We start from the raw sequence: 13365 nt of genomic DNA on the forward strand, positions 1-13365 counted from the left end.
TATATTACCTTGCACCATCTGGCAGCTTTCTATCAAAGGAAGTGCTGCGAGGAATGGCTGTCTGAGCCTGCTGGAGAAGCTGCTGGCATTGCAGTCTGTCAGATGTTCCTAGGATTGGAGATGCACGAGAAAGAGGCTGCCCAGCAGGAGTCGGCACCCGATGCCAAGTAGTATTCCTTCTGAAAGGGGTTTTATACTCACATGGGGTGCCTTCGCTGTCGAGTTTATATTCCACCATGGGGATTCGGCATAGTTCTGAACAACCCCTGCAGGACACACAAAAATGCTGATAAATCTTACTGGAGGGGAAAAAAATACCAAAAATCTTTCTACCATAAAAAGGTAGGGTATATTTTTCTTACAAAGGCACAAACATTCCCATATAGCACTGTCTTTTGCACACTTCAACAAACAAACCACTTATCTGGCAAAAAAATAATGTAAACGGTTCACTACTATGTGGAAACCAGCGTTTCAGATGTCTGTCTTTCGAAGTGAAAAAGCAGTATAAGATACTGAAAGTTTATCCATGTCTTAAATTCCGCATTATCCAAAATAATAAATAAAAACTAAAATCTGAGAACTATAAAGATTGCCCAGTTAAGCACTCAGAAGTCAGGAAATGTCAACATTAAGGTTGCAAGTGCAGTCTTAACTCTGTTCCCTTGTGTGTACGCATCACACTACAAGTCAAATGATATGATCACACATGATTTCTCAATTTATACAATATCATACAAGTTGAAAAATATTTAATGTATAGTTTCTCCTGCAACCTTATTTACTTTTATGTAGTATCTGGTATTATTGATTACTTCTCTGTGTATGCCAGGCAGGTAAACAAACTGGCCAGGCCCGCCAGGGGCTTTCCCTGCACAAGCAGCGGAACAAGTTTGGGAACCACTGATAAAGAGAAAGAGGGCACATAGAGGGGTGGAAGAGACTGAGACAAGGACAGGCTGAAAGGACAGCTGGAGCAAAAGGGTCTGTAATCACTTGAGTACGCTGAAATACATCCCAGGGTTTCTGAATTTCGGCATTTCTCAATTCTGTGCCAGCGATGTTCTGCGTCTGGCTGGAAGATTCAAATCCACCTCCGCTGTGCCGCCGTCCCCAATGTAAATAATAACAAATAACCCACAATCACTGCTAAGTACTTTTACAAATGGACCTTCCGAGCCTTCTCTGATGCAATCTCATTAATTAGCTCATCCCAGTCCACCCGCCTTGCTTCCAAGCTCTCTACAGAAATAACTAGCAGATCATTTAACCCTTTCCTGCTCTATGGACACTCTTAGCTAGGTCTTGAGTTTCAACCAGGTGAAATTACTTTCATTAGCAGCTATGGTTACAGGAAGATAGCAAAAACTATGCAGACCTATTTCTGTGTCAGGGAAACTCATCTATAGACCATTTGTCTCTATAGCTAAGGAGATCAATGAGAGCCTTTCTTTTTTTTTTTTTCCACACACGCACACACACGTCATCCTTAAAGATTCACTTGCAAAAAGTGGCAAAGAACTCCATCTCATTCTCAGTACTCAGTTTAAATTCCCAGGGCTAGCTGGCTTGCTAAATTTTAAGCATGCCTCTTTAGGTCTTCGTTATTGAGACACTTCAGTATCTCGTCCATCAAAAAAGCAGCCCTTTTTATGGCTGCATCCTGTTTACACATCCTATCATCAAACCGTGTTAATATTGTCTCTAACTGGGGATTGAAAGCCTCACATTCAAGAACTTTTTTGGGACCTGTTCACCTTTCATCCTTTGTAAGTTTGCCTGGCATTACTTTCCTCCTTCGAGCTGAATAAATATCCCTACTGTGTGAGCCTATGAAGCAGCAGAAGCAATGAACCCAGAAGCCCATAATTCTGATAAAGCATCTCGAAGACCACCAAGTAAACTGTCGGCTGTTTGAATGTCAAGATGTGGACTGCCATTTTTTTGCTCACAAAATTAATTTTTGGTCAGTATAGTAACAAAGGCCCCGAAGTTATGAGTTATTACTGTTGAAGAATTGCCCAGACATCAAGCCTGTTTTAGAAAAAGATAGAACTGATGGAAATGAGAATAAAAACTTAAGGTCTAACAGTAAGATTTCTTCAGACTGTCTGAGCAAACTCAGAATAGCTACAGCCTTTTACAAGAGTGTACCACTGGTGCTGCTAAAGAGACTTCCCCTTTTCCCTTTCTGTGAACGAGTGAGTGAATAAATTAAAAATTAAATTAATATCAAACATTAAGATATTATATATTAACAGATACAGCAGTGAAAAACAGGGAACCTGATGGAATCTAATATTGTAATTAAGTTACGTTATATCTATAACATAGAAAGTTGACTATAAAGTGATCCAACTTTGGGCAAAATATTGTAAACTTTAACAGGGTTTACTCCTGTGAAAAGAGTGATGTGTGAGAGGAGAATGCCTATTAAATTGAAAAGTAAGATCTTCAAGATGGTAATTGGGCTGCACTTTTATATGGATCTAAGTGCTGGGCACTGACTGGGAAGAGACAAGAGCAGATCCTGAATACAGTTGAAATAAAAATGTTAAGATGAATGTTTGGAGCTACAAGGATGGACCATGTTTGGAATGAATGAATTAGGGAAAGGTACCAAATACAGAAAAGCTAAGGGAATCCATGCTTAACCGGTTTTGGCATGTGCAAAGAATATATAGGAAAAAGGGTGTTAAATTTAGGAGCAGAGGGTAAGAGAAGGGTTGGAAGAGCCAAATCTGGATGGATGGATGGATGTCATATAAGGATATGAATAACTGTGGAATTTCCAAGGAACTGCTTCAAGACAGACTGGACTGGAGAAGGAGGACTCGAAGAGCTGACCTCATACAGGTGGGACCAAGGCTAGAAGAGGAAGATGACAAGGTTTACCTCATGGGCAATCCTATTAGGAAAAGAAAGGGCTTGCATTCATATTGATTTATTTTATTTTAGTGAAGTAGTAAAGCTAATATTTGCAATCAAGCATGCTTATGTTATTTAGTGATATACAGGTGTGGTGAGAGAGGCAGTAAATAAAAAGAACTGAAATCAAAGCTTGTGTTTATATGAACACTATCAGAGTGAAATAATCAGAAATATAATTGATTAATAATGTACAGTGTCAGCTGTGTCAGTGTCACAATAATGTACAGTGTCAGCTCAGCCATACATAATAAGGTCCCATTGTTTTTAAAACAAGGAGAACAGGAATGGAAGGATTTATACAGCTGTTCTGGTCTGGTAAAGAACAATAGTTCTAGAAGTGACTTTGCATTGTATAATGGACAGTTAAAACAAGTTTAAAGAGCATCAAAGAACATGGAAGGTCTTTGTACAAGTTATATTAACTTTAAACTGGAGATTTCAGCAACTAGTATAATGTTGATGGAGAAATTGCAGCTTGAATAAGCACAACTGCAAAGTTGGCCAAGAGATGCACCACAATGGGACCTATGGAAAGTGACTTGCAGAGAAAGTTGCTGACCAGAGCAAAACAGATGGTTCCAAGATAGTGATATCAAAGCTATGGCTTAACTTGTCTTACACAAGCTGGTATGATGAGATGTGTTGCACACAGATATTGGAAAATTCCAGCCCCAGTTGCTAGAACCGCCAATGTGATGTCTTGTTCCCTGATAGGATGGTGATAAAGGATGATTCATTTTGGTTGGATGTTTCAAATCTTTGGAAGAAGAACAAATCACCATCTGATTGGTCCACACTAATACCTCCAAGAAAAGGAACAAACTTGGACCACCCAGCAGAAATAGGATAAAACAGGTCTGTCTCCTTCAGCACACTGCTTCCTGAAAGCCAAAGACACATGGAAGGAAGAAGACTGAGGTCCAGGATCAGACATCTGGAGTCCTCCTGGTGACAAAGTACCTATCTCAGACAGGTACCTTTAACTATCTCTCTATATTTTCCAGCATTGGGTTGCCTGCTAGTGCATTGGGGAAAAAAAACTATAGTCATGTCTGTCCTTTGCTCCACCCGTGTTTGCACTGTCAACTCCTGGTGTGAACAACAACTGAGTTGAAAGCGGGCAGCTGAACAAACATCTGGTGATAAAGTAACATACTTTCTCTTGGGTAACAGGTCAAATCAGTCAATTGATCACTTCCTGAAACTGGGTACCTAATTAGTATGGTGGTGTATATGCTTGTGCATGTGATCTAAAGATTGTCACAGAGTTACTGTGTCCCTTTGTTTTGTAAAAGATTCCAATCAATTTTGTTGTAAAGCAGCTTTAAAATGCAACAAGTTACTGTTGTTAACCAAGATTGTAGAATGTGTGTGTATGACAGTAATGATTTCATACTGCCCTTCAAGTTCTAGATGCATACAGACATAAAATGAGGCCATGTGTGCAAGCTTCTTGAACTGCACTCTGTCTGTATTGTCTGTCATAAACGTAGAAGTAATGTTAGATAGTTGGGAGTGTTATATCCTGGGTCTAATATAATTATTTAGGATATTAGTTAAAAGGGCTGTCTACTAAAGATCCATAGAGAAGGAGAACTTGGTGAATTAGCATGCAAGCAATTGACCAAATTATTTTATCTATCTTTGGATCTTTGGTTTTTCCTCTGTTGTATTAGCAACAATGGAGTTAATAACCATTTGACACAAGGAACCCCTATTCTGAGGGACTCAGTCAAAAATCTAAACAAAGTCACCTTCCCAAAATAGTGATTGAGTACAAGTTTTCTAATTATAGTACAATGCTATTGTAGTCTTCTTATATCCTATACTATTAGTGGCTGCTGTTAAAGATGCTTAATATACTCTATAAACTAATTTCAGCTTTCAAGTCCTTTACATTTAATAAAGCAATCAAAATTCAAAGATCTGTAAGAGAGGTGGTATGGGTAATCAGTTAAGCAACTGCTTAAGTAAGGTTTGTTTTATACCCTATCTTTCTTACATAAGATAGTATACCACATCTCAAACAAAACAAAACTGAAAACTCTGAAATTTGTTTGCAAGCTATCAATTTCTGACTTAAGCTCTGGGGTATGATTGTGTGAAACCTGGAATTTGTCTAACATATCAAGAATACCTTCAATCTGATTTTGTAGTGGATGTATGGCCTCTATCCTTACTGGAGTGACCAGATGTCCCAATTTTATAGGGAGAGTCCCAAAATTTGGGACTTTGTCTTATATAGGTGCCTATTGCCCCCAGCACCTGTCCCGATTTTTCACCCTTGCTATCTGGTCACCCTAACCTTTACTGACCATCTTGTCATGCTTTGGCATTTTAATATAATGCGAATATGCTTTTTCAACACATTCCAATAACTAGAAGAAGTGGAAAACAGGACATACAATCTCTGAACAATTCAAAAAATAGAAGAATTTAGAGAACCATTGCAGCAGCTTCTACAAGATTCAGTGAGTGAGCAGTACATGGGTTGAGAGACGTATATTGATTTTCCTGATTAATTTGATTTTGAACTTGTTCGTATGCTGCAGCCTCATTACCTCCATTGTCATAGCTTTGTCCACGGCAATCAGCCATATCTGAACCATCTTTTTTTCAGCTTCTCTAAAATAATCTCCTTAATACACTACCCAGTTTTTGTGTGGCTAGCAATGAAATCTACACAATTCTCAACAAACTTCTCTCCATTTTTCAGAACGTTGTGACACCTTAACACTAGAAACATTTGTTCTATTCAGGAGTACAGTCAAACACAACAGATAACTATTTAGCTTTCCTAATCTTCTCAAAAACCTGTCATACTTTTCTTGTGATCCTATTGATAAATTCATTTTGATAATATGTCACATCTGCGTTACTGGCCTTAATGGTTTCCACATGATCTCTCAACATACTATCATTTCTGCAAGCAATTCAAATAAACCCAGAAACCTCCCATTACGAGGACTGTCTAATTTCTCATCTGAACCTGTCAAAACTAAATCTCTCACCTAAGTTCAGCAAAATATCCAACGAATGAGGCAAAATATTGCTCTTTATGTCTTTCTGCACCTGACAGAAAGTTTGCATACCTTTGTCAATTGTGTGGCCCTTTTCCAACCATTCTACAAGTTCCATCCAGCATGTGACTGCCTCTATATGTTCCTTCAAACATACGTATAAGCATACTCTCTCACTAAGGTGGAAAATGTTCGTGAACCCAGTTTTACAGTTCACAAAGGAAGAGGAGGAATTTGACTGGAAAAAGCAAACAAGTGAAACAGAACCAGGAGGCAAGAGTGAAACCGTACATCAGCCAAAAATGCTGGCTTTACACCTTATTAGGTGTTCTGACAAAACCAAAACTTTAATTCTTGCTTTCCTCTGCATTTGCTAGGTAAAGAGTCTTTCTAAATTAATTACAGGGCTGTTTTGTACCAAAAGAACCAGCAAACAAAAATTTCTCATTTGTGGCCAAGTAGTCAGCTCTACCTGATGAGCCAAAATTCTGTCCCATGCTTTCAATAATGAAACTGCTTTCAGAGTCTATGTCCATAATAGTTGCACTAGCAACCACTAGGCAACTTTCTGTCCTGAATCAGAGCCTTGGGGACCCACAAGTCTGACACACCCAAATCAACCTCCTCACTAGCTAAGGAAGGCTCAAAAGTGAGAGTAGAAGAACTCTTCAGGAACATGGTCAAATTTAATATATTTAAAATAAATGCGTAGACTGGTTGCATTTTTCTGATCTTTTTCATGGACATGCTGCAGCTAACACTTTTGAGCACCACTCTTGTGCATGTAGGTTTTCATGGTAGACATAATGGTTAACTGTAAGAATTCATCTTCCAAGCTCTTCATGAACGTAAAGTTAAAAGCAAAAACAAAAAACAAAACAATGGAGCCCTTTATAGGCCCTTGACAGGCTGTTTGAAACCCGCCCACTCCTTTTAATGTAATTTTTGGGATGTAATTATCTACACAGATTGTCATTATTGGATTAGGAACTTCAGTTATGTGAATGGTTATCTAAACTACCCCTGATTTGATTCCCAATACTCTGCATTCCTCCCTTATCCTCTCTCCCATGTATCCTGAGTGTGAGAAGCTTTTGCTTTAAGCTGATAACATCACTTACAAATTCAGACTTTTCCAGATATTGATCTTACCTCTTAGTTTGGTAACTTGAACAAGGTCTTTCTAGAATATGTATATGTCATTCTCCACATCCTTAAATCCAAAAAAGTATTTTAAATGTTTAACCACATTTTCATAGATTTTAAGTCCAGAAGGACAATTACGATTATCTAGTTTATCACATATCTAAAAGCATGTTATATCACCAAATTACTCCTTTCTCAGTTAAGATTAATACCTTCAAGTTTTGTAGCTACTTGCCTCAACTGGAGAATATGTCCCTTTAGCTAACCAATGACTATGTGATTGTAGACATTGTTCCTGTAAACAGAGGTTTGTAAACAACCCTATTTCAAATCACTATCAGATCTAATCAAGAAACTTTTATAAGCTGAATAAGTACACATTGGACTTCACATACAAAACCATAAGAAGCAATGAAGTTATCCAACCCTGTCCCAGTCACTTAAAAACACGTAAATACATAGCTTATATCAAAGTATTTTTGATCATCCTCCTCCTTGAAATCACAGAAAGAAAAATATGCTGTTTGGTGTTTTTTGGGTATTAGATCAGAGCAGTCAAGCATTAAGATTGAATGGCATACTGTATTACTTCACAACAACCATACAGAGAATAAGTACTGCAGTTCACAGAAAGAGAAGGTCATCATTGCATTTACTCTGTGTATTGGGGACATGTGAAATAATCTACTAGTAGGTTTCCAGCCAAATACTGACACTGTTATTTTGGATCTAGAGAATTATCCTGGCTAACTGCTGAAATCGTATTTAATTTACTGTTCAACATTTAGCTGGGTTGCTAACGAGCCTTTGTTTGCTACACTTTATTGCATTGTTTGATAGGTATATGTGGGCATTTGTATTTAACAAAAGCGTTTGCACCTACTTTTTAAATGCAAAGACCAAAGCTAAGCCTTATGCTCCTATGAAGATATTTAAATGATGTAAAATAGAAAAAGGGAATTGCTGGAGAGTTTTCCCCAATATCATCCAACATATTGTTTTGATAAATAGACTAAGAAAAGATCCCTGATTCAAAAAGTTAGATAGCAAATATGACCAGAAGGGAAAATACAGATGACAGAGTCAGTTTCTAGATCGGCACATCAGAAGCCAGAACATTTCTTCCCCTTCATAATGGCATGTAGGTTAGTACTCAGGCCTCTGAGCTAAATAGATGGACTCAAATATTTAAGGATCCTCTGTTTAGAAACCATGTGTTAACCTATAGCAATGCTAAGTTTATGCTGGTAAATTACTATAAAAGTACCACCTACATGCCTAAGTGGGACAGCTAACACTAGAGTGACCCGACAGTGCTGATTACTGCAGCTTAGCACATAAAAAGCAGCAGCTGTGGTCATCTGCAATGTTAAAATATTATTGCAAACAACATTTTAGTTTAATACACTTATGAAGCAGTCTGCAACAATACATTATCAGCTTTAAAAACCATGAAGCTCTGAAACCTTTCAATAGTTATTCGAGCTCCTACATGAAGGGCTTCTAGGATGCACCCTGAAGGAGCTACATTAGGCTAATACGATACTTAAAAGTTTAATGTAAAGCTCTTGAGAAAACTTGAGAAGCTTTTATATATTATGATTAAGAGTCTGCTGTCTTGATAACTACATGAAAGCCTTGTCTTTTTCAATTACATTCCACCATCATAATAAGACTTGTTTATAAGTATTGTTTCATATTCTCTGTGTATATATAAAGTCTGCTGCAGTTTCCACGGTATGCATCCGATGAAGTGAGCTGTAGCTCACGAAAGCTCATGCTCAAATAAATTGGTTAGTCTCTAAGGTGCCACAAGTACTCCTTTTCTTTTTGTGAATACAGACTAACACGGCTGTTACTCTGAAACCTGTCATAATAAGACTGTTACTCAGCATGGCTGTTGTACTTTGGGTCACAATTAAATTGGGCTCTACAACTAAATCTTATGAAAATACAAGTGTTTTATTGTAATCAAAATGCTCAATTTCCAGCTCCTTAAATTCTCAGAACCAAATGGTATGCTAGCGATCTCAGTTGATCTACAGTTTGACTCTTGCCTCCTTGTTCTGCTTCATTTGTTTATATTTCCAGCCAAATTCCTCATCTTCTTTATGAACTGTAAAACTGGGTTCATGAACTTTTTCCACCTTAGCAAGTGAGTATGCCCACAAGAATATTTGAAGGAACATGTGGGAGGCAACCATGCACTTGACTGAACTTGCAGAATGGTGAAAGGAAGCATTATTTCAATTTTACAGGTGGGAAAATAAAGAATGGAGACACTAATGGACATTCTCAAGGTTAAACAGGAAGATCATGGTAGAACTGGGACTGCACCTGTATTCTCCAAATTCCTGTCAAGTGCCTTCACCACATGACTATCCTCTTGATTCACAGAAACTGTTGTATTTTGGTCAGACAGCCAAACAAATTGCAATAAATAACTAGCAGGCATAGACATGTTCAAAAATAGCTTCCAGGTTTGAGCTGATTTCAAGCAGGGCCACAGGAAACATGCAAACATCTTCCTCAGAGGGCATAGTTCAAAGCCCATTGAAGTAAATGCAAATACTCCCGCTAACTTTGGATCAAGCCTAGAGATTCTACCTGGACAATACTGGCCAAACAATGAAGGTCAATCCATGTCACTATAACTTAGTCCCCACAGCCCTCCAGAAACCTACTAACATTAACTGCATTCTGTCAAAAATCAACAGACTGATGAAAATATTAGTTAAAATAATGTATAGCATCATAAATACATAATGATGTTGCTAGGATGATCACCTTGGATGATGAAGCTGCCACCAGCCCTACCAGTTCTGTCAGTAGAAGTGGTGAAGCACTCATGGTGAGAGATGTGAAGAGCTGAAGTTGACAATGTGCTCTTACAAAGTAAGATCTTCATTCATTTTTAGGCTAAGAGGAAAGCTTTGGGCTGCTGAGCCCACAAGCAAGTGGAAGTTTCTTAAATGCCCTTGGAGATGCAATGCTGTATGTGAGAGACATGAAAAACAGGGACAGAGTACATGCACTAGCTAGAGCGGATGACCAGGACTTAAAAAAAATAAACTACAACCTGATTGGCACACCTGTGTGATCAGTGAGGCAGTATCAAACCTGTAGTTTGCACTAATGAGAACAGGACAACAGAACCAGAACAAGACACATTTCCAAGTCCCAAAGAATACAAAGACAACCACACACAAAAGATGACATGATACAACATTTATGGGGAAGGCAAATGATCAGAAGGAAAGGAAAATCCTTGAAAGGGGAGGGGGGGAATGAAAAGTTATACCACAGCTGTAAACCTATGAAAAGGGAATGATATAATGAAGTTAACAATAACAAGAGGGAGGAGGAAAGTCGGGGAGTGATATCAGGAAGAAAGAAGACATCTAGTGCTGGAAGTTTAAAATGATGGTGGAACATGCAAATGATGTCAAAGACATCTGGAGATGCAAGATTTGGAAGAGGAAGACAGGTCAGAGATTTAGGAATCATTCATATAGAACTAGTGGTTGAAGCCATTTTTCACAAATAATTCAATATCAATCAAGTCTGAAATGCAAAGTCAGCTACAAAATCTGCTCTCATATGAGCACGAAATTCCAACATTATTAATTACATTTTATTTCTGCTGACATATCAGCTCAATTAAACTGCTTTGTACAAGAGTTCTAGTGGAGGGCACAGTTTGAGATCATCATCAGACTTACCAAAAGGAAATGCTTAGAAAATATAGACAAGGTTGATAGATCAATTACACACACGTTTTTGGCTATTTTCTCTGCTCAATAACAAATGTACATATGTGCTTATGCAGCTTGTAATTACTGTGCTGGATAGAAACCAGAGGAAAAATGAGGACACATTCAACTTTAGGGTTAAACGGAAACATAACTAAGTTCCATACCATTGATAGAGCAAAGAAACACAAATTTTCCTGCTGTCTCCTGAGAATAACCCTGAAATTCTGGGAGCAATACATTTTGAAAAAAATGCCTGCTACATAGAGGCATTAAGAATGCAATTATTAGAAAATATCAAACAAAGAAAAACCACCACAATAGAGCTTTCTGAGTCCTAAGCATTCATTTTAATGTAAAAATATAAGGTTTGGAGTTTTGACAAACAGCAGGGCTACTGCCTGAAGAGTGGTCATTTTTTTACTTCCCAAGTTTATCATCTTCAACTGATGAATAATCCTCCTTTTGGGTAACAAGTAAGCTGACCTTGGTTTCACTCTGACTCCACAACAACAAAGCCAAATACTGATTGATATGAACTAAAAATATCTTTCGGGGTCAGAAATGGTGGATTCCTAGAATCTGAGCGAGATTAGTGGAGGGAAGGAAAAAAGGAGGGAACACTGGAGCAGGCAGGCATATCCACAGATTTCTCCTCCTTCTTTCCTCTTATCTGGTACTGGGGGCAGCTACATCTTTTGTGTGGTAGAGCTTAGTGCCAGAGAGATTGCTTTGGAATATCATCTCACTTTCTTCAGAGTTGAAGACCTTGTCTCTTTCTTCAGAGTTAAAGACCTGGCACTCTCCCACAGTGCCCCAAACAGACCCAGCAAGGCTCTTAGTACATGCCTCCTGTTTCAACCAACAGACTAGCTGGGGAAGAGACACAGGCAGCCATAACACATTCTATAATAGCTTCCCATATTCCAGCTTGCAGCACAGTAGGCATGCAGTGGTACCTCCTTTATGTGGGACCATACGCACATAAAGGGTCAGTGAACACAGTGTGCCCACTTTCCTTGAGGTTATGCCTTGAGATTGACTCACACTCCAAAGTCATGGAAAACTATATGAACATACACAGATGTTCGTACTTATGTACCAAGTTGATAGTCATCTTAGATAGACTGATCTGCTGATTTGTCACCCACTGAGAAATGGATCATATCTTCAACAGGATGTACTTCTGGCCCTGCACTTTGAAATTTTGCTTGCAGAACTTCACCCATTTTCTGCTTATATAGGGTCAAATGACAGATCAACTTTGGCCCTAATTTGGAAGGGTAGGAAATTCTCTCAAGCTTGACTAAAGTGTGGAATTTAAGTGGAGAGGAAAGATGTGTGTGCATTGGGTTGGTCAACAGAAAACAGTCTTCTGTTTCTTCGCCACTGATGGATGGAGCTACTGAAACAGCAGAAGAAAGAGGAAAGCAAAGGGAATATTTCAAGACAATAATAATAGTGTGAGAAAGTGCAAAACAGAAGTGTCTTGAAGTGGAAGAAGATGATTCATAAACATATAGTATACAGAACATATCTTGTCAAGTTACTTTATATCTAGGAAGTCTGAGACAGAATTTAATATAACATTAGCCATAAAAAAATCCATGAAAACAGCAAGCTTCTCTGTTATATAAAAAGATACATACTGTCATAAAATCCATTGGGTTACAGTAAGTGTATTCAGACAAGGATTCAGAAGGAAAAAAGCCTTCCCCCTCACCCTAAAGTCTGAATTATCTTGAGATGTTGTTTAAGATATGATTAGTATTTAGGATATGATTGATAGGTGAGGCTTAGGACAATGTCAAAGTCAATATGAAAGTAGGCTTCTTTTGGAAAGAAAGCACACATCAAATTTAACACACAAAGGTTCTTTTAGGGATTTTCAATGATGGTGCATGTAGTTACATTCAAAACCTACACTTCTAGCCAAAGTAATGGCTCAAACAGAGTGTTAATTTTCAAGAGAAAACAAATCAATAGAAGCAATCTTTTCTAAAGGATTTTTATAAACCATTTAAAGAATATAGAAAAATCATTATAGCTGCTAATAAACTTTCAGAAATAGAGCAGAAAGAAACATTTTGTGCAAAGTGAATTCTGAGCTGATTGCAAAGCCAAGTAGCAAAGTAAAAAAGTCCAAAGTAAAACACTTTTCTCCTAACCCTGGATACTTTCATCACCAAAACAGATAATTTCATACTGCTATAAAAAACTACGAAGAAATAAACAAGCCACGTACAAAGCAAAAACCAGAAGTTCACTTATCTTTATATAATGTAGATTCTCTCCACTAAATTCCCATGAAGCGCTTTGAAAATTTATCACACAAGATTTCTTCCACTGATGCGAGCAAGAGTAACTGCATTTGCATTACTAGAAGCTACAGATATAAACGCTCCTGCATGATAATGGGACAGTCAACCATTTAGTCAAAGACTTTCAGAATACAAAGAAACAAAAAGCAAATGATCAAACTTCTTTCTTTTCTCCCCCTCTATAAAATGTCTATT

General features: G+C 37.9%; 1 protein-coding gene across 14 annotated transcripts in view; it reads right to left on the reverse strand.

Annotated features, from left to right (window-relative positions):
* The window catches only part of SIPA1L2 (signal induced proliferation associated 1 like 2), a 236675-nt gene that overhangs the window by 53175 nt on the left and 170135 nt on the right, over window positions 1–13365 (reverse strand). For all 14 annotated transcript variants that reach the window (XM_048843864.2, XM_048843859.2, XM_048843862.2 and 11 more), the window contains one exon: window positions 9–266. In XM_048843864.2, coding sequence (XP_048699821.2) covers window positions 9–266 — 258 coding nt within the window. The remainder of the gene's footprint in view (window positions 1–8; window positions 267–13365) is intronic.

Source organism: Caretta caretta, chromosome 3, assembly GCF_965140235.1.
Source record: "Caretta caretta isolate rCarCar2 chromosome 3, rCarCar1.hap1, whole genome shotgun sequence".
Taxonomy (NCBI): Eukaryota; Metazoa; Chordata; order Testudines; family Cheloniidae; genus Caretta; species Caretta caretta.